We start from the raw sequence: 22671 nt of genomic DNA on the forward strand, positions 1-22671 counted from the left end.
CATTCTAGTGAATCAAAAGGAATTAAAAATATTAAGGAGGAATATCCTACATGACTGATGTATCCTCCAAATATAGCTCAACAAAATCTTTAGACTTTGGGGAATAAAAATCTGCACCTACCTGAATAGCCAGGTCCTGCAGGGTGACCCGGTACAACAAGGCTGGTTGATGTTAAAGGAGGTGGTGGTGGTAAGGTAGCTGGTGTTGCAAACATGGCGTGGTGATGAGGATGAGTCTGAGGCCTCAGGGAGAAATTGTGTGAGGTAGCAAGGCTTGGAATAGATAAGGGCAACACTGGAGTTGATGAATTTAAGGAGTGGATTTGGGGGGATGAAGGCAAGTGTTTGGGTAGGCTGATGCTTGCAGCACTGCTGGCACTGCTACTCCTGCTGCTGAAGAAAGAAAATGTGATCATTAGCTAATGTGTACACAAAATATAATAATAAAAATACATGTATACCTCATCTTTGCGACTAAAACAAAATAGTGATTTCCTGTACAATCACTACTTCAAAACATATTAGAAAAATTCTGGGCTAATTAATTTCACATAATTAATTTACATCCACTCACCAAAACTGATACATATGACTTATGAGAATTCAATCTCACTAACTCTGCCTTTGCTCATTACAAAATTTACCTTGGTGATGTTTTTAAAATTTTTTTTTGTAATTATCCTCCCATGATCTTGTAATGTTCAGTTCAGTTAGCTCGGTTGGCTAAATGGTGGTTTTGCAACTCAGAATAACACCAACTGCATGGGGTTCATTACTGCACCATCTGAGGTTACCATGAAGAACTTCCACTTCAATCTTTTCCCTCACCACCATCAGTCACCTTTCTCTCTGATGAGAGAGCTGCCCGGTACAATTGCAACATTTAAGAGGCATTTGGATGGGTATATGAATAGGAAGGGTTTGGAGAGATATGGGCCGGATGCTGGCAGGTGGGACTAGATTGGGTTGGAATATCTGGTCGGCATTGACGGGTTGGACCGAAGGGTCTGTTTCCATGCTGTACATCTCTATGACTCGATGACTATGGCAACTTTACCTTTCTCTATAATGTTTATTACTGCACTAGTATAGTTATAAAAAGTTAGGATAATGAATACTGGTGAAAGACAGGACATTTTCTCAAAGCCTTTCATCTTGCATCTCATATTTATCAGGAAAATTTATGGGAATACCAATTCAAGGGAAAACCCGCTTTTACACTACATGTGAGAAAGGGAGAATGCTGATTGGTTGGCTAATGAACCTTGATTGATCGAAGTATTACCATGGAGAATGCACCAATTCATGATAATTATCAATTAACCTTCAGGCAGGAAGGGGGTGCTTATGTTGCAGTGGTAGTTTCCCTGCTTCTGAGCTAGGAAGCCCATATTAAAATCCCATCTGTTCAAGGAGTGTGTAATAAGATCTTTGCACAGGTTGATTATATCAAGCTGGGAAGATAGTGGACAAGTGGTAACGGCACTGGACTAGTGATCCAGAACCAAGAATTCATGTTCTAGGGACAAGGGTTGGTCGAAATCCCACTATGGCAGATGGTTAAAATATGAATGCAATGCATTAAAAAAAAAGGAATAATAAGTTAGCATAATGAAAACCAAGTAATCATTGTTGTAAAAACCCATCTAATTCTTTGTAGAAGCAAAAGTAGTTCAAGTCCCACTGCTCCAGCGTGTAGCATGGAGTGTGATTAAGAATATCCACAGATTTTAAGGGTTTTCAAAGACTCAGCCCAAACCTATATGGCATCTTGGCTTTCGATACCTAACTACAATTTAAAGGGCTCTTCTAGCACCATGGTAATGGCCCTACCTTTGAGTCAGGAAATGTAGGTTGAAGACCTTTTCTTCCAGAGTTCTGTACAAGAGATATCTAAACAGGTTGATTAATTTTAAACCAGGCAGCTGACTGATTTCTCAGAGCAATGCCCCTAACTAATGAATCAAGATGTTATTTCATTGATGGGAAATGGGCATCGCTGACTTTATTTGTTGTCCATCCACAGCTGTCGTCACATTTCATATAGATGAGCAGGAAGCTGGAAGAAAAGCAGGATGCTGCCTGGCTTGCTGTGTTCTTCCAGACTCCTGCAGGTTTACCTTGGATTCCAGCATCTGCAGTTTTCTTTGACTCTTAGCAAGGTTACATTTCAGATGGCAATTAAGAGCCAACCACATTGCTGTGTGCCTGGAGTGACATGTGGGCCAATCCAGGTCAGAGACACTAGTGAACAAGATGGCTTTTTTATGACAATTGACAGTGGTTACATGACTGGCATTACACCAACTTTTAATTCCAGATTTTTTTTTAATTGAATGAAAATTTCACAATCTACCATGATGGGATAAAAACCCCCCACTCCCCCCAACCGAACAGTCCTGACAGTCTCTCATCCTGTCCCTGCAACTCTGCAATTATCATGGTTAATCCACTTCGCCTACAAACCCCTAGTCACTATGGATAATTCATCATTGCCAATGCACCTAACCTGCATGCGGGTGAAATCAGAGCACTTGGCAGAAGCCAACACAAATGCAGAACAGACAAATTCCACTCAAGGCTGGAATGGAAGCTGGGTCCCTGGTGCACAGGTAGTAGTGCAAGCCACTTCACTGTCCCTATACCCACACTGCACCTGTTTCAATGTATGACAGGTGACATTCATTTGCTAGTTCATTTCTCAGAGCTCTGCCCTGAGCAAAGTCAACTGCCTGGTTTAAAATTTAACCAAAACCTAGCCATTAACTGTCAACCATCAATTCTTTGTACTACCTCAGCCAATTATTATCCACTTGCCAACTCATCAGCATTCTCCTCAAACAGTATAAATGATTTCCCCATTAAATTAATATTTTTGTAAATTATTTGATGAGCACAAAACTAAAAGGTACAACATTTTTTTCCAGTAACACTCAAGTTCTGTACTACCAGATGATAAGTTAATATGGGCAATCCATGTGATTATTCCTTCAGCGTACAGTACATTTGAAAGTACCTTCTATTCACATCTGGATGCTTTGCGGGTAAATTAAATTATTAGTAAGATGGCATGCTCACAAATAAACAATCTCGTAACCTGGAAAAAGTAGTCCGAAATAATTTTGCCCACTTTTTGGCCCACTTAGTTATTCTAAACTGAAAATCTGGAAACTGCTATAAAGATTAGGATGACTCACCTCTCCAATGGAGTGATTTGAAACATAAGGCAGCTATTAACTGCAATATGGCAGTCATTGGTGCCATTAAACTCAAGTATGTGTTAAAATTTACCAATGCAGCAGTTTAATACAAATACAGCCAAGAATGTTACAGCTTAAATATATTTTCAACTTCTAGGCATGCTCAAACAAACCCAAGATGGCATTTCTTCAGATGAGGGGTGATTTTGTCTGGTAATTTGATTTACTACAGTAATGAAAAATTAATTTGGCAGAAGAAAATCAGGTCTTTACTGTACAAAGTTCAGCAATTCTTTCATTGGATATATAATTTCTTTTGTGAAAATAATTGGACTACAGTAACTTATTTGTTCACAGACTGTTTAACTTTTTGGTTTAATTATCTTGGAGTCTATAAAATCAAATCTGAAAGTATACAACACAGTTTCGTTCAGGATCTAGGAATATCAATGAAACAATTATTTCTGTTTACATTAAATGTAGCACTGGTCAAGTCGAGAGGGTAAATATTCAGGATAATATAAACTGCTGCCCGCTTGATTTAAATGACGACTACTGACAGCATTACTTATAATTCCTGCCAGTCTGTCCCAAGGCAAGAACTAACAAAATGAACAGTCTTTCCGTTGTCTGGCATATGTAGCAATTAACCGATTGAAATGATGTGAAATTAGCACAATCAGCCAATGGTTTAAAAAGTTAGTCAAAGTTGAGTTTGCAAAAATTACTAATGGTTGTTGATCAGGTAGACAGAGGTTGACAGAGCATTGAGAACTACTCAATCTAAGAAGGTTTTCAGAACTTAATTATTATTTCACACATTTTATGATTATATAACAGGTTGTAAGTTATATTAGATACACATCATGAGTTAGTTGGAACATATCACAGATAGTCACCATAATTTAATTACAGAACAATTACCTACTGTACAAAATGGAGGCAATAATAATGAAGTAGCACAATTATAACTTGCATTTCTACAATGCCTTTAACACAGTAAAATCCCAAAGCACTTCACTGGAGAGTTATTGAACAAAATTTGACAGTCAGCCATATGGATAATATATTGTTAAAATATTAAATAGTGGTCAAAGAGGTGGATTTTTGAGAAGCACAGGAGAGAGAAATTGTGAAATTTTAAGAGTAAAATTTGCAGTTAATTTGTTTTTAACAAAAGGTAGGGCTATTCCACTAAACAAAGTTCTGAAACAGAACTCAAACTACAGCAATCAATAATAGGGGTGAAGGAAACTGGAACTGCACATATGCAGAGTACTAAAAGAAGGCAGAATTACCAGGGTTTGAGGTGATGGTTGGAAATGGCAAGGCCCTAGTGAGATTTGAACACAAAGATAACAATTTAAACAATATCAATTTATTATTATTTATTGAGGATTTAAGTAGTACTGCTGGATTGGGGCCAATGTAACTTATAAACATGGGGTGAAGAGTAAGTCGTATTAAACAAAAATAATGAGTGTTAAATAAAAGCTGAACTCCACGTCAGGTGGAAGATGGGAGTCTGTCCGAGGGAATACTGGAAGAGACAAGTTTGTGTTACAAAAGTATAAATGAAGACTTTAGCTAAGATGGACACAAGAACAAATCATCAGGTTGTAAGTGCATTGCTGCTTGTGGAACCTTGCTGCAAGCAAATTGGCTGTCATATTTCACATATTTATAGAGAGTGGCTACACTTCAAAAGTACTTCATCAGTCATGATGTAGTTTGGGGACATCCAATGGTCATAAAGCATACCAAACAAATACAAGATTTTCTTTTCAAGAAACTACCCTATGCTTTAAACTCTAACAGATAAACTCAAAAGTGAAATGTGTTGTCCATCCCTTCTTTCTTGTCCTTCTTAACACATTCTGCAGCATTATTTCTATCACTACAACTGGGTGAAAAGTACCATGGATGAAGGTAACAGGACCGACCAATAATAGTAAACTTGGACTAGACTTGGGTCAGTAATTAATTGTATATTTCTGCATTGTTCATTTTGAAATAAATTTTGGGTAACAATGTTGAAATTCAGTAAACGTCACCATTACAAACCTGACTTGTCACACATTAACTCTTCCTTAAGCAGTAGCTACAATTAAGCAAACAGTTGAATATTTTTTTCCAATCTTAATATTTAACTTATAGCCCATGTTTAAAATTTAGTTTTTAGCATAATGATTACTAGAGTCTACCAGTAGCAGTTTTCAGTGGACCTGGATGAAAACTATGAGTGTTTTGCAAAGCCTGCGTGAGGTCAGTTTTTATTCTAGGTTTCAGCATTAACCATATATAAAAGATATACAGCTTTGTCAAAATAAATGAGCTGAACTAAGGAAGCAGGTTTTGAATTGCAGTGAGTGCATGTATACTAGTAAAGTTGGTAAGTTTTGGTTTTTACAAATATTCACTCACCAATGGAGTGAAGGCTTGAGCAAAATCTAGAGTCTTATCTTTGGGATTTGGTTTGAATCAATTCTAGACTGATGGAATCAAAACCCCTCAGTTCAAGACCCTACATAAATTGAGTTTTGTACCTCAGTGGCGTTCTTAGTGGAGTAGTGGGACAACACAAAACAATACCTGAATTTTGTAATTAGATTTAGAGATAACTGATTGACCTTTCTAGGAAATGGGAAAGTACCATGGTGCTGCAGAACTGGGCACTCTGGTTAGTGTCACTGTTCTAGGATAGAGTGGTAATATGACATACTGGAACCACTTAATGAACTGTGCCAGAAACATAGTGATCTTGACATTAGAACCAACACCAGAATATAAAATGTGTCACCATGTAATAATCTGAAAGTAATACAATTTCTTTCCAGCTTACCTGATACTGTTAAGACTGCTGAAAGGTATCTGGTGATGAATCTGGTGATGGACAGGAGGCTGCGTGTGAATCTGAGACAGAGGATAATGCTGTATTTGGGGCTGTAATTGTGGCGTTGGGTGTCTTGTTTGCGGTTGTGCCTGGTAAACAGTCTCCTTTACTGTTGGACTCGCTGTGCTATTGGAAGCACACGCTGAAGAAGCTGGAGGTACAACAGCAGCCGGAGGACTTGGCACCAGTGGCACAAAGGGTGTCTCCTTGCTTTGTTCCTGGCTACGCTCTAGTCCAGAGACCTTGGAAACACCTGGTCCCTTTGTTTCAGGTTTCTCATTCAACGTCAGACTGCTTCCAGTGAAGTTTGAACCTAGAAAATTAAAGAAAAACAAACCTTTTCTAAAGCGTTTATGTGGAACATTTCCATGCGTAACCATCATCGGCTGACTCACCTCTCAGAGGAATACAGTCAGCTTTAATAACTCACTCCTAATTATTGTTAAATGCCTGTCGATTCAGGTGTTTGCCAAGCACATTCTAGGATAAAATGATTATGTTGCAGTGGAGCCCTGAAAAGTTCACAGCCTTTTCCCACTGTGCACTGATCAAAATCCTTAGCTCATTCATGCCTATTAGTATATCAGGATTAATTAAGGGGGTTTTATCACAAACTTAATAGCATTCCCCACAATTTATTAAAAAAAACTACCTGTTTAAACCGACAAAGAGGCCAATCTCTCAGCTCCCCCAGTCCAAGCATAATCCATTTGCACAAATTACAATCAAATGAATATGAGGGAGGCAAAGTGGCATGGATATTAACATTAATTGTTGTCTTGCTGCAAACAGCACATCCTTGCTACAATTTACTTAATGAAAATCTGTTTAGTTTAATTGCTTTGACACTGTTCTCTTTATCTCAATGAATGCATGTATCAAGCTAGCTTTGCCAGCCTCGCATCTGCAGTATAGTCTAAATGATGAAATAATAGGTACTGAGGCCTGTGTTTACATCCTGGGCCTAATCTCTTCACTCAACAAAAATTATATTCCAGCTGGCTAAGCCTGGTTGGCATTAGACAATCCCAAATATACAAAGGCAAACAAAAAGAAAAATATCTTTAACACAAGATATTACAGGTGTTAAGAGACTTTGCAGCACAATTTATCTAGGTTACAGGTTCATCATTTACTGCAAGATTTCAGTTAACTTTTAAATTTATTCCTTCCACGCTTTGAAACAACTATTAATCCAGTAGTTTTTGTTGAATTTCCATTTTCTTCTATGCAATGGTTTCTTCCAACAAAGACAGATGCCAACTGTCAACCTGTGCCATTGATGTTCTATATTATAAATACTGACACAAATCGACCACTTATCTTCCTGTTCTTTTTTTGCCAAGAAAAGCATGTCTCAGACAATCTCTACATAATGTCAGAACAGTTCATTCTGAGAACCTTCATGTATGCCAAAATCTTGCCACAGTAGAACAATTATTTTTTACTGACCCCTATGTTTTACAGCACTTCTGTTAATGGTGATGACCATCTTCAATGGTCTTGCCCTGAAGCTTTACAATTATCTCAGTTAACCTTTCCATCTCTCAACCTCCCTCTCCTTCAACACCCTCTTTGAAAACATAACATTTTGACAAAATTTCTGTTTTATCAGTTTGTGTACATTTCTGTGAAATTCACTAGAATCAGGGAAATCCTTAGAATGGAAAATAGTGAATAAACCTCCTTTACTCAAAAAGGGAATGAGGCAGAAAGCAGGAAAGCACAGTCCAGTCAGCTTGACATCTATTGTAAAGATAGCTTTTAGCACTATTATTAAAGCAGGGCACTTAGAAGAGTTAAAGGTAATCAAGCAGAGTTAATATAATTAGACCTCCCTGAAGTAGTAATGTGCTGTGGATAAACGAGAACCAGTGGACGTACTATATTTGCATTTCTCGAATGCGTCTGATAAGATGCCACATGTGGCAAATAAAAGCTCATAACTTAGGGGGTAACATATGGGCCTGGACAGAAGACTAGTTAATAGGAAAAAGGTGTAGTTAAAAAAAGAGTTGCTTCTGGTCACAAGGTGTAATAAGTGTTGTGCCACATGAATCAGTACAGGGCAACTGTGACTATCTGAATGACACAGGCTGGGAGTATTTGGATAATCGAATGTTCAGATAACAGTTTACCCAAGCATGTCCCTACCTCTGAACCGAGACACCCAGGTTTGAGTCCCACTTGTGTTAGAAGTGTGTAATAACACCTCTGAACAAGTTGCTTAGAAAATAAGATCCTGAATAGTCTGATGAGATGGATGTGAACAGGATGTTTCCTCTTGTGGGTCAGTCCACAGTAGGGACCCTGAGATCTTGTTTGGATAATCTGAAATTTGGATAATTTGAAATTTGGATAATTGACGCTCCGGTAATTGAGGCTATCCTGTACCTGGGCCTTAACTTCTTACAATCTATATAAATCATTTGGATGAAGGAACATATGAGTATCTGATACAGGAGCAGGAGTAGGCCATGTAACCTGCTGAGCCTGTTCCACCTTTCAACATGGCTGATCTGTTTGCAAATTGAATTCCACATTCCCATCTATCTCCAACAATCCTGAATTTTCTTACCCAACAGGAATTTACCTGTGCCTTAAAAATATTCAATAATCCCCACTTCCACAGCTTCTGAGGCAGTCTTCCAAAATTACAAACTCTTTAACAAATAATAATTCTTCTAATTGTTGTCCAAAAGAGCAATTCTTATTTTAAACAGTATCATCTACTATTGGACTGACCCACAAAAGGAAACATCCTGTTCACATCCACCTCATCAGACTATTCAGGATCTTAATTTCTAAACAACTTGTTCAAGGGTATTATTACACACTTCTAGAACAGGTGGGACTTGAACCTGGGTCTCTTGGTTCAGAGGTAGGGACATCATAACTGCACTATAGACCTCATTTACTTCAAATGAAGCACCACTAATTCTCCTAAGCTCCAGTGCAAACAAGTCCAGCTTATCCAATGTATCTTCAGAAAACAACGCACTCATTCCCCAGCTATTGTTCCACCCCAATTTCCTTAAATAAGAAGATCTGTAGATAGGTCTGGAGACAGGTCTGTAAACTGTGGACAGTATTCAATATGTGGTCTCATGTGTACCCTGTAACTGAAACACAACTTCATTTTAAAATTAAATTCCTCTCATCATAGAGGATAGCATTCAATTAGCTTTCTTAATTACCAGCCGGACCTGTACAGTAACGTTTTGTGACTCTTACACAAGAAAACCTAGATCCCTCTACACCTCGGAATTCTCTGTTTAAGTAATACTGATTTTTTATTTTACAGGTACTCCTGCTTTTCAAACATTCGCTTTAAGCAATTTCACTTTTATGGAAGGGCTACATTACTACCTGCTTTCGTGAATCTGAAGAGGATTTTCACTTTTACAAAAAAAAGTGATACTTTTTCCCATATAAATCATGCATCTTCGCTCTACGCCATTTTCAGCTTGCGAAAGGTTTCCTGGGAACGCTCTACTTTTGGATAGTGGGGGCTACCTGTATTCATCTTGCTTAAGAGAACAACTTCACACTTTCCCTCATTTATTTAATCTCTATCTGTCTGCAAGCCTCTTTTGTCTTTTCACAACATACTTTCTTACCTCTCTCTATGTTGTCTGCAAATTTAGCTAGTATATCTTTGTTCTACTCAACTATGATGTAAATTGTAAAAAGTTGAGACCCCAGACATATCCCTGTGGGACTCCATTCTTCATATTCTGCCAATAAGACAAAGTGGCATTTATGCATACTGTTTGTTTTCTGTCAGTGAGACCATCTTCTATGCTAATAGATTGTCTCCTACACCATGAGCTTTTATTTCTGCATAACCTCTGATGTGGCATTTTGTCACGTGCATTCTGGAAAACCCACATACAGGTGGTTCTGTTATATTGTGCGTTTATTAAACACGATTTGATTGTAATGAAATTTGTGAATTGCAGTTTTTTTTAATAAAGCAAACTCCCGTTCACTATTACACGATTCCATCCGCGGCACTAGCTGAACAGCAAAACTCAGCCTCAGGATCCTCCACCTGCAAAGTGCAAATTTAGCGTTTTCAGCTAAAACTGGAATGTAATCAGCTCTGCAAGCCTTGAAACGTAGACTGAATCTGGGAATTGTTGTCTATATTTGGAAAGAACTTTATTTCAAACTGGGGGAGAATCTTGAGGACTGGAATTCCGCATCGGCATCACATGGTCAGCTGTCTAGCGTGCTTTCTGGTGAAGTGCTTCATGAAAGCTATAGAGCTGTAGTCAGTTATTTTAATGTTAGTGTTAAATTTATTGTATCATTTCATTAAAATAAATGATTTAAAGATTTACTTACACTATCATTTTTGTTAGGCTAACTACTATCTACTGCATCCGTTGCACCCGGTGTGGTCTCCTCTACATCAGGAAGACAGGATGCCTTCTTGTGGATTGCTTCAGAGAACATCTCTGGGACACACGCACCCACTAACCCCACCGCCCCCTGGCCAAACACTTCAACTCCCCCTTCACTTGGTCATAGACATGCAGGTCCTGGGCCTCCTCCACTGCCAAACAGTTACCACCTGACACCTGGAGAAGGAACACCTCATATTCTGCCTTGGGATCTGTAATCACACGGGATCAATGTGGATTTCAACAGCTTCCTCATTTCCTCTCCCCCCACATTATCCCAGTCCCAAGCCTCGGCCCCGTCCTCCAGACCTGTCCATCACTCACCCCTCTGACCTATCACCTTTATCCACCTATCGCTTTCCCAGCTACCTCGCCCCAACTCCACCCTACTCCCATTTATCTCTTAGCCCCGACCCACAAGCCTCATTCCTGATGAAAGACGTACGGCCGAAACGTTGATTCTCCTGCTCCTCGGATGCTGCCTGACCTGCTGCGTTTTTCCAGCACCACACTCACGACTTTGATCTTCAGCATCTGCGGTGCTCACTTTCGCCTAACTACTATTTTTGTTTTGATAGTTTTGGTGGTTCGTCCCAACCCTGTTTTTCCCATAGGCCCCATTATTTATATTGCAAGCGACTAGTGCGTTAGAGGAGAACTACCTGTACCACGTGTCTATTCATTCCTCTTTTTTCGACACATTACTCAAGCCCTTTGAAGTCGTAAAACCTGAAAGGATGGTGAATGCTGTAAATCAGAAACAAAAACAGAAATTGCTGGAAAAGCTCAGCAGGTCTGGCAGCATTGGAGAAAGGGTCACTGACCTGAAACATTAACTCTGATTTCTTTCCACAGATGTTGCCAGACCTGCTGATCTTTCCCAGCATTTTTGTTTTGCTGCTTTTGAGGTACTACATTGATCACATGATTTCCCCTTCATGTAAACATGCTGATTCTTCCTGTTTGCCTTGAAATTTTATAAGTACTCAACTATAATCTCTTTAATGACTTCTAACATCTTTCCCATAACTGGCATCAAGCTAACTAATCTATAATTTTTCGTTTCCTGCCTCTCTCCTGTCTTGCGTAGAGGGTTGTATTTGCTACTTTCCAATCTAATAGAACCTTGCCAGAATTTTGTGGATTTTGAAAATTTCACACCAATGAATTTCTTTGCAAATTAACCAACTCTTTTAAGCCCAGAGAATGAAGGCACCAGGATTTAGATACTTCTCAGTATTCAGCATCATTAGTTTCCTTAGTATCACTTCCCACACTGGAGGCTGGGGGGCTGGGGGGCGGGGAGGTCCTTGTGGACTGGAGCTGAGGCCGAGTTTTGAAGTCCAGTATGGTCTCGAGACTTGAGGCCCAGTGCAATCTGGTGACTAGGTGTTAGCATGGACCTTTTTGAAGAGGACTGTAATTTGGGTACTTTAAAAATTTTTATATTCTTACGCTGGCCTTTTATTTATTATTCTTTCAATTTTGTACCAAATATTTAAACATCTGTACCGAGGTGACATTGCAAACTTTTCACTGCACTCGCATTAGAGTACGTGACAATAAAGCTAATTCTGATTCTAATTCTGAAGCTAATTCTAATGTTTGTGATTTCAATAGGTTTTTCTCTCCCTTCGCCTCCAGATTTTCAACTATTCCTGGAATGTTTTTGTATCCTCTATGATGAAGACAGAGCAAAACGTGATAATTTCATCTGCCATTTCCTCAAATCTATTATTAACTACATTTTCGCTCTCTAAGTATGGGTGTCAAATTTTCTGATGACAAAAAGAGAGGTGAATTGAGAAGAGGGCATGATAAAGCTATTTGAGGTTGGGGAAGAGTGTAATACTGGTTTCCTTATTTAAGGAAGAATGTAAATGCATTGGAAGCAGTTCAGAGAAGGATCATTACACTAATACTAATGCATCAATCTTTAGCCAGAAATTATTCTTCTCAGCTACCTCCAGAAGTCCCAGCATCATAGGTGCCAGCCTTCAACCAACTCAATCCAGTCTATCTAATCAAGAAACAGATGGAGTCACTGAAATAGGCAGAGGTATGGGTTCTGACAACATTTCAGCAATAGTGTTAAAAGACTTGTGCTCCAGAGGAGCAGCAACTACAGCCAAACTGTTCCAATATAAATGATCTAACCAACACTGTGGAAAGTTGCTCGGGTATGTTCTATTCACACATGTATTACAAATCCCAGCAGGCCAATTACCATAAGCCTACTCTCAATTATAAGCAAAATGCTGAAAGGGTTATTGACAGGGCTATCAAGTGGCACCTGCAAAAGGCACAACTGGTTAGTAATGCTCAGTTTGGGTTCCGTCACAGCCATGTGGCTCCTGACCTCATTGCAGCTTGGTTCAACCATGGACAAAAGAGCTGAATGTCAGAGGTTAGGTGAGAGTGCTCCTTACATCAAGATAGCATCTGCCTGAGTATGGCATCAAGGAGCTCCAGCAAACAGGAATCAATGGGAACAGGGGGAAAGCTTTCCTCTGGTTGGAGTCATACTGAACACAATGAAAGTTGGTTGTGGTTGTTTGAAGGAGAAATTGAGGACTGCAAATGCTGGAGTTCAGAGTCAAGAGTGTGGTGCTGGAAAAACACAGGCCAACAGCATCCGAGGAGGAGGAGAATCGATATTGCGGGCAAAAGCCCTTCATCAGGAAGCGTTTTGCCCGAAACGTCGATTCTCCTGCTCCTCATATGCTGCCTGACCTGCTGTGCTTTTCCAATACTACACTCTCGAATGTGTTTGTTTGAAGACAGGCAGCTAAAGGGCATCTCTGCAAGAGATGCACAGGGCAGTGTGCTAGGCCCAGCCATTTTCGGCTGCTTCAACAATGGCCTTCCCTCCATAAAGTCAGAATTGGGGATGTTCATTGATGACTATATAAGTTCTGAAGCCCACAATCTCACTGAATAACAAACAGGCTTGAGGGGCTGTACGGCCAACTTTTGAATCCATATCGTGTTCTTATGAACAGAAAACCTGAAATGGGACCTCGGAAATAAACGATATGATGTAATGGTGGCAAATGTTGAGCTCCCTGATACTGAACTTTAGGACACATGGAATGCCCTGAGCAAAGCACAAGCAATGTACAGGTTGGTCTCCTATAATGCACGTTTATTAAACACCATTTGTCTGTAACATGATTTGTGAATTGCCGACTTTTTTTATAAAGCAAACTCCTGTTCATTGTTACACAATTCTCATCCCTGGCACGAAGTGTCACAGAGGACTGGACTCTATGTCACCGTCACGTGATGAGTCAGCTTGTGCACTTTCTTGTGAAGAACCTGGTGAAAGGCATTGTCAAATGTCTGCACTGGTGGACTTGGAAAAGCATGTGAAAATGTCTCTACAGACTGAGGACAAGAAGCTGGGAATGATATGTTAATTTAAAACATATAAAAAGTTGAGATATAAGTGAAATTGCACTGGAATTGACTAATAGTAAAAGGAGAATGTTAAGGAGAAGTTTGAAACTTGCTTTTGTTATTTGTATTAACAGCTTTTTCTTCAAAAAATGTTTAAATGTTAGAAGAGCATCTGTAGACTCGTCTGAATCGCTTTCAGTGGCTAATCACTACAGTAACCAACTGCAAAACAAAAAACCAGTACAGGGGCTTGGGCATGGTCAATCAACTGCTCAGGGTGGTCAGAGTCAGGAAACTCCGCACATAGTGCGTGAGGAAGAAAAAGGTGGGTATTACACTGTTACTTACGGTGCATGTGTAGAGATGTTCTGAGGGGGTGAGTAAGCTGTGCAGAAGAGATTCAGGGTTAGTCAGGGTCAGAAGTTAGCAAAGATGAGTGTAGGGAAGATGCTGCAGAAATGGTGGGTACAGTAGCAGAGATACAGTGAGTCTGAGGTATCAATGAGAAGTTGATAGCACTTTCACTGGCAGAGTGAAGGAGACCATTGATCATCTTCTTCCATTCTGTGCACTGGTCTGGATGGTAACCCTGGTCCAGGTTGCTGTGGTTCCAGTAGAATGGCGTCCTCTGTTGGCCTGGGAGAAAAGGATATCCTGCCTCTGCATCACTCCATCCCCACGAGCAGCATCTCCATGTCCCTGCCCACAAGGGTGAGGGGCCCAAGTTTTCCATTGTCTGCCACATCCAGGGCCAATGTCAGGAACCATCCAGGGCAGCTCTGGATTGACAGCTCTTGTCTGGGTGCACAATATCTTTTAAAAGATGGTGTTGCACCATGGATGATGGTCAATTCGAGGATATCCAGAAAGTGGTGAGTTGTTTTAGAAATGGCACATGGTATGATGGTGTGAGAATGGGACAGAGGGACACCAAAGGGTGAGAGAGGTAATAAATTAGTCTGGTTTAGTAAAGGTGATAGACGTTCCAGGCATTTCACAATGTGAAACCCACCAAAAAACTTTACAAAACTGACACGCAGTAAAAGAAATTAAGATTCAGCGCTTGATCTATCAAGACAGGTTTCATTCTGGGATCTGACATGGGCAATGTTGCTATTGCATGGGATCAGAAGACTGGCTGGAATGTAGTGCAGCCAGCAGGTACAGATTTGAGAGTGTACTGCTGGAAAGGTACAGCCGGTTAGGCAGCATCATGTTTCGGGCATAAGCCCTTCATCAGGAAGGGTAGATTCCTGAAGGGCTTATGCCCGAAATGTCGATTCTCCTACTCCTTGGATGCTGCCAAATCTGTGTTTTTTCACCAGTACACTCTCGACTCTGATCTCCAGCATCTGCAGTCCTCACTTTCTCTCAGCAGGTACAGATGCCAATTGAAAGTAATCAGTTGAAGGTTCTGATGAATTGCACTATATAGTACCATACAACAGGTCAAAATTTACATAGACTGTGCTGTCATTTGTGTTAGGTGAACTACTATTTTAGTTCGATTTTCCCTGGTATTTTTGGTGGTTCACCCCAACTATAGGCCCCATTATTTCTAATGCGCGACTTTCTATAACATGGTGTTGCATGGGAACATAACGATGGCATTGCAGGAGAACGACCTGTAATTGTCTGAGACTTTTAAACTTTTAATGGCCTGATTTGTGCTGCCCTGGACCCTCTGAGTGTCTCTTATGCTGATCTTAATGTTAAAAGACATGCACAACTCACCTCGATACATATGCCAGAACGATCACATTGTTTAATCTTTGGTGTAACTCAGTGATTAAAAGAGTAACACAATACATTATCCCAACTGACCCCCAGTGATCCAACAATTCTCTGACTCAACTGTTCAACCCCGATATCCACAAGTAATTACTCCAATTGCCCACGATCACCAACTACTCTCACCCCAAAATGCACCAAGCCTTTCAAAGGTTCTTCAAACATTTACCTGAATGTGATTGCTTATATTGCTTAAAAAAGGGGCAGATTATCCGTACTATTCATCTTTGCCAGTGGTCCCCATGTAGTTACTCCAAAGCATTGCTACCGTAAATGAGATGGGGAATCCTATCTGGAAGGAAACAAAAAGGATCGGTGCAGCAATGTTTACAGTCAGTGGCCATTGATTGCCATTGACTGGAAAATATGGGCCATTTATCCACTGAATGACTAATTCAGCTCAAAAGTGTGAAGACTTCGTATTAGTTTATTTCAGTCATTGTCTGCATATGATGCAGTTGTAACATATTCAACATTAAGCACTTGGTAGTCATAATTAGCTAGTGCAAACTTTAAACATTAGTGACCATTTACATAAAGATCAGAGGACATTTTGAATTGACAATTAGCAATCCTCTCCACACCTTGATAAAGCATTGACATTTCAAATGCATCTGTTCTGTTGTGAATTATAAAGATATAATAGACTGTAGTATATAATAGTTGCAATTCCAGCCTTGTCATCCTTTTCATGACCCTTGAATAGTTAGTGAGCCAACATAGTCAGCTAAGAATCTAAAAGTCTTGAAACCAGTTGCCACAACCACTTAGTATTGTTCAGCTCTGTCTGACATGTAGGAAAGTATGGAGAACTACTGTTGGAACTTTTAAATTTGTTTTCAAATCAGAGCCAATTAAATAAACTCTTTGTATTCTGTTAAAACAATACAACATAATAATGTAACTCATTTGCACATTTTTCCAAGGATCAAATACTGGAAGGATGACTCAGAAAAACAATACAAGAAACACTTACTGGGTAATTTAATAACAACACCTATGCAAACATGTTTACAATATAAATGAAACACATACTAGAATTTTTTTTCAAAGTAGGTTTCCTTGGTAGTTTAGTTCTTTACTTACCCCAAGTTAACCATATTTTCCCTGAACTACTGATAGTTTTATTGCACTTACCAAGATTTTCAGAGGTTAAAGCTGGATAAATCCCCAGGATCTGATCAGGTGTACCCAAGAACTCTGTGGGAAGCTAGAGAAGTGATTGCTGGGCCTCTTGCTGAGATATTTGGATCATCGATAGACACAGGTGAGGTGCCGGAAGACTGGAGGTTGGCAAACGTGTTTAAGAAGGGCAGTAAAGACAAGCCAGGGAACTATAGACCGGTGAGCCGGACCTCAGTGGTGGGCAAGTTGTTGGAGGGAATCCTGAGGGACAGGATGTACATGTATTTGGAAAGGCAAGGACTGATTAGGGACATAGCATAGTCAACATAGCTTTGCGCGTGGAAAATCATGTCTCTCAAACTTGACTGAGTTTTTTGAAGAAGTAACAAAGAAGATTGATGAGGACAGAGCAGTAGATGTAATCTGTATGGACTTCAGTAAGGCTTTCGACAAGATTCCCCATGGGGGACTGATTAACAAGATTAGATCTCATGGAATACAGGGAGAACTAGCCATTTGGATACAGAACTGGCTCAAAGGTAGAAAACAGAGGGTGGTGGTGGAGGGCTATTTTTCAGACTGGAGGCCTGTGACCAGTGGAGTGCCACAAGGATCAACTACTGGGTCCACTACTTTTTGTCATTTACATAAATGATTTGGACGCGAACATAAGAGGTACAGTTAGTAAGTTTGCAGATGACACCAAAATTGGAGGTGCAGTGGACAGCGAAGAGGGTTACCTCAGATTACAACAGAATCTGGACTAGATGGGCCAATGGGCTGATGGAGTTTAATTCAGATAAACGCGTGGCGCTGCATTTTGGGAAAGCAAATCTTAGCAGGACTTATACACTTAATGGTAAGGTCCTAGGGAGTGTTGCTGAACAAAGAGACCTTGGAGTGCAGGTTCATAACTCCTTGAAAGTGGAGTCACAGGCAGATAGGATATTGAAGAAGACGTTTGGTATGCTTTCCTTTATTGGTCAGAGTATTCAGTACAGGAGTTGGGAGGTCATGTTGTGACTGTACAGGACATTGGTTAGGCCACTGTTGGATCATTGCGTGCAATTCTGGTCTCCTTCCTATCGGAAAGATGTTGTGAAACTTGAAAAGGTTCAGAAAAGATTTACAAAGATGTTGCCAGGGTTGGAGGATTTGAGCTACAGGGAGAGGCTGAACAGGCTGGGACTGTTCTCCCTGGAGCATCGGAGGCTGAGTGGTGACCTTATAGAGGTTTACAAAATTATGAGAGGCATGGATAGGATAAATAGGCAAAGTCTTTTCCCTGGGGTCAGGGAGTCCAGAACTAGAGGGCATAGTTATAGGGCGAGGGGAAAAAGATATAAAAGAGACCTAAGGGGCAACTTTTTCACGTAGAGGGTGGTACGTGTATGGAATGAGCTGCTAGAGGATGTGGAGGAGGCTGGTACAATTGCAACATTTAAGAGGCATTTGGATGGGTATATGAATAGGAAGGGTTTGGAGGGATATGGGCCAGGTGCTGGTAGTTGGGACTAGATTGGGTTGGGATATCTGGTCGGCATGGACAGGTTGGACCGAAGGGTCTGTTTCCATGCTGTACATTTCTATGACTCAAAGTTACAAATCCACCTTAATCCATGAGGACCACATTGAAGACAGGGTCTTAGAATCCTTTTTCTCAGATTACAAAAGAAATTTAACGGCAGACCACTCAGGAAAACATTAGGGTTGATGTACAAGGGATTGATCAAAGGCAGGGGTTTTATACATTGCTTAAAGGAGGAAAGAGAAAAGCATGGGAATTCCAGAGCTTAAGGCATGGAAAGCTGAAAGTACAACCTCAAATGATGCCGATTGAAATTAAGAATGTTCAACAGGCCAGTATTTGCGGAGTGTAGGTATCTAGGAATGTTGTGGAGCAACCCAGAGAAGATTAGAGAGACCAGGGGAGCCAAGGCGATAGACAGATTTGTTAATGAGGATGAGACTTAAGTTATTTTGCTTAATTGGAACCCAATGCACATCACAGAGCGTAGTACTGGATGGGTGAACAGGACTTAGTGAGAGTTGAGATAAGGGCACCAGAATTTTGGATGATCATATGTTGAAGACAGGGCTAAGATTTCATTCACAATCTGGAAATTGAGATGTTTATGACTCAGTCCAAATTTGCCCAATGAATAGTAATAAATTAGAGAACTTTTTAGCCATTTGCTTGCAAGTATGGATTCATGCTGTAAAACGAATAAACCTCTCTTAACAGAAGTAATTGGCATAACAGCTTTCATAAAACTAAAGTTTTCATAAAAATAGACAAACAATCCTATCCTTAACCCTCTCGGATACTTCCATATTACCTTTCAAAATATTTCTGCATCCACTTGACTTTGCCAAATCTGATGGTTATGAAAACATTACAAACTTGTACTGTAATTTGTGGCATGTAACTATAAACTCTTTCCTTTTTTTAAAACAAATATTTAAACTTGGTAACAGGATTGAAAATGAGAGGTAACAGTATGCGTTTCCCATTCTGATACTGAATTATAGATTTTCTTGCCCATTGCTAAGCAACAAGTTATTAATCATTCCAATTTATGCATGCGTATAGCTCCCTAATGCAAAAACTGAACCATGAGATCAATAGGTGTGACCTGAGAATATTGTGACATACAATTTAATCTTTATACAGTACACATACCAAGTCCATTGATTACATCAGGGCTTTTACACTTGGAAGCAATTAGCTTTATCAAATCCACCAGATTTAATGTTCTAAAATTCATAAATGTAATCTAAATGTAAAACAGCTCATGCTATCACTCGCTCCCAAATATAAGTACCTTGCGACCAATATCCTAGTGAAAGGCTAAATCGGGTTGTCATAAGGATTTTAAACCAGTAAATGGGGAGGGGAGGGCAGGGCTCAGGAAAGGTCCATACAGCTTCAAAATCTCGTAACATGACAGAAAGTGAAAAAACAGACAGGAATCCTATTTCAGGCGCAACAGGTAATGGCAAAGTATAAGTGTGGTAAGTGTGTGCACGTTTAGCTACTGACAGAGCATATTGCAGCACTGATGAGAGAACTCGAGGACCTTAGGCTCATCCGAGAGAATGAGATCTTTCTGGACAAGATCTTCAGCGAGGTTATTACACTGACCATACCAGAAGAGAGCAGACGATGAGGAAGGCAGAGTGGAGACAGGTGCAAGAGACCCCGGGGGAAGTACCTGTCAGGAACAAGTTGAATCTTTTGGAAACAGTAGAGACAGATGACACTGCTAGTCCGCGAGGCGGCCAGGTCTGTCAATCAAAAGTTGGCGTGGAGGCAGAGCGGAAGAGTCGGACATCGCACAGAGCCATAGTAATAGGGGACTCCATAGTGAGAGGAACTGACTGGGGTTTTTGTGGCAGCAGGCGGGACTTAAGGATGGTGTGTTGCCTTCCTGGTGCTAGGGTTAAAGACATCACAGACAGAGTGCAGGAAATCCTCAAGGACGAAGGTGAAGAGCCAGAGGTGGTGGTACATGTCGGCACAAATGATGTCGGGAAGAGGAGGAGGAACATACTACAGCGGGACTTTGGAGAACTAGGAAGAAGGCGGAAAAGCAGGACGTCTAGGGTGGTTATCTCCGGTTTGCTTCCAGTTCCTTGGGCTGGTGAGGCCAGAAACAGGGAGATAATGGACTTGAACGTGTGGCTGGGGAACTGGTACAGGAAGCAAGGATTTAAATTCTTGGATCACTGGGGTATGTTTTGTGATAAGCATAAATTATACAAGAGAGACGGTTTGCCCCTTAATAGGTTAAGGACCAGCATTCTGGCAAGCAGATTTGCACAGCTACGTTTAAACTAAGTAGCGGGGAGGGGAGGGGACAAACTGGATGTTTAAGAAGGAAATTGAAGGGAAAGTAAGAACAAGGGAAGTCAAGAAAGACAACTGTATCAATGAGGCAGAAAACTCAAAGGGATCATGCTGTAAGGTTGAGTGAAATAGGAGTTGATGGGAAGGATGAGGACAGTAACAAATTTAAAATACTATACATGAATGCACGAAGCTTTAGAAATAAGATGGATGAGCTTGAGGCTCTTTTGGAAATTGGCAGATAGGATATTGTGGGGATAACGGAGACGTGGCTTCAAGTGGACAGGGCCTGGGAAATGAATATTCAAGGCTACACGTGCTATCGTAAGGACAGACTAACGGGCAGAGGAGGTGGGGTGGCCATGTTGGTAAGGGATGATATTCAGTCCCTTGCGTGGGGGGGACCTAGAATCAGGGGATGTAGAGTCAGTGTGGATAGAGCTGAGAAATTCTAAAGGTAAAAAGACCCTCTTGGGAGTTATCTACAGGCCCCCAAACAGTAGTCTGGATGTTGGATGTAAGTTGAATCAGGAGCTGAAATTGGCCTGTCGCAAAGATGTTACTGCAGTTGTTATGGGGGATTTCAACATGCAGGTAGACTGGGAAAATCAGGATCATATTGGACCTCAAGAAAGAGACTTTGTGGAGTGCCTCCAAGATGGATTCTTAGAACAGCTGGTGCTGGAGCCTACCAGGGAGAAGGCAATTCTGGAACTGGTATTGCACAATGAACCAGAATTGATCAGGGACCTCGAAGTGAAGGAGCCATTGGGAAGTAGTGACCATAATACAAGAAGATTCAATCTGCAATTTGAGAGGGACAGGGTACAATTGGAAGTGACAATATTGCTACTGAATAAAGGGAACTATGGAGCTGTGAGGGAGGAGCTGGCCAAAGTTCAATGGTGCAGTACCTTAGCAGGGATGACAGTGGAGGAACAATGGCGGATATTTCTGGGTATAATGCAGAAGATGCAGGATCAGTTCATTCCAAAAAGGAAGAAAGATCCTAGGAGGAGGCATGGGTGGCCGTGGCTGACGAGGGAAGTTAAGAAACATATAAAGTTAAAAGAGAAAAAGTATAACATAGCAAAGATAAGTGGGAAAACAGAGGACTGGGAAGCTTTTCAAGAACAACAGAGGATTACTAAGAAGGAAACATGCAGAGAAAAAATGAGGTACAAAGGTAAACTGACCAAAAATATAAAGGAGGATAGTAAAAGCTTTTTCAGATATGTGAAAGGCAAAAAAATGGTTAAAACTAAAATTGGTCCCTTGAAGACAGAAACAGGGAACAAAGAAATGGCAGAAGAATTGAATTGGTACTTCAGATCTGTGTTCATTGGGGAAGACACAAGCAATCTCCCTGAGGTAACAGTGGCTGAAGGACCAGAACTGAAGGGAATTTATATTTGCCAGGAATTGGTGTTGGAGAGACTATTAGATCTGAAGGTTAATAAGTCCCCGGGGCCTGATGGTCTACATCCCAGGGTACTGAAGGAGGTGGCTCGAGAAATCGTGGATGCGTTGGTGATTATTTTCCAGAGTTTGATAAATTCGGGATCAGTTCCGGCGGATTGGAGGGTGGCTAATGTTGTACCACTTTTTAAGAAAGGTGGGAGAGAGAAAACAGGAAATTATAGACCAGTTAGTCTGACCTCAGTGGTGGGAAAGATGTTAGAGTCTATTATAAAGGATGAAATTACGACACATCTGGATAGTAGTAACAGGATAGGTCAGAGCCAGCATGGATTTATGAAGGGAAGTCATGCTTGACTAATCTTCTGGAATTCTTTGAGGATGCAACTCTGAAGATGGACGAGGGAGATCCAGCAGATGTAGTGTACCTAGACTTTCAGAAAGCTTTGATAAAGTCCCACACAGGAAGTTAGTGAGTAAACTAAGGGCGCATGGTATTGGGGGCAAAGTACTAACTTGCATTGAAAGTTGGTTGGCTGATAGGAAACAAAAGTAGTGATAAACGGCTCCATTTCAGAATGGCAG

General features: G+C 40.6%; 1 protein-coding gene across 11 annotated transcripts in view; it reads right to left on the reverse strand.

The window, feature by feature from the left end:
- The window catches only part of fbrsl1 (fibrosin-like 1), a 1010193-nt gene that overhangs the window by 38479 nt on the left and 949043 nt on the right, over positions 1-22671 (reverse strand). For 10 of the 11 annotated variants that reach the window (XM_043715449.1, XM_043715445.1, XM_043715447.1 and 7 more), the window contains 2 exons: positions 6043-6406; positions 122-393 (listed from right to left, as the gene is read on the reverse strand). In XM_043715449.1, the coding sequence (XP_043571384.1) occupies positions 122-393; positions 6043-6406 (636 nt within the window). The remainder of the gene's footprint in view (positions 1-121; positions 394-6042; positions 6407-22671) is intronic. The other variant, XM_043715446.1, reaches the window with a different exon arrangement.

Source organism: Chiloscyllium plagiosum, chromosome 25 (genome assembly GCF_004010195.1).
Source record: "Chiloscyllium plagiosum isolate BGI_BamShark_2017 chromosome 25, ASM401019v2, whole genome shotgun sequence".
Taxonomy (NCBI): domain Eukaryota; kingdom Metazoa; phylum Chordata; class Chondrichthyes; order Orectolobiformes; family Hemiscylliidae; genus Chiloscyllium; species Chiloscyllium plagiosum.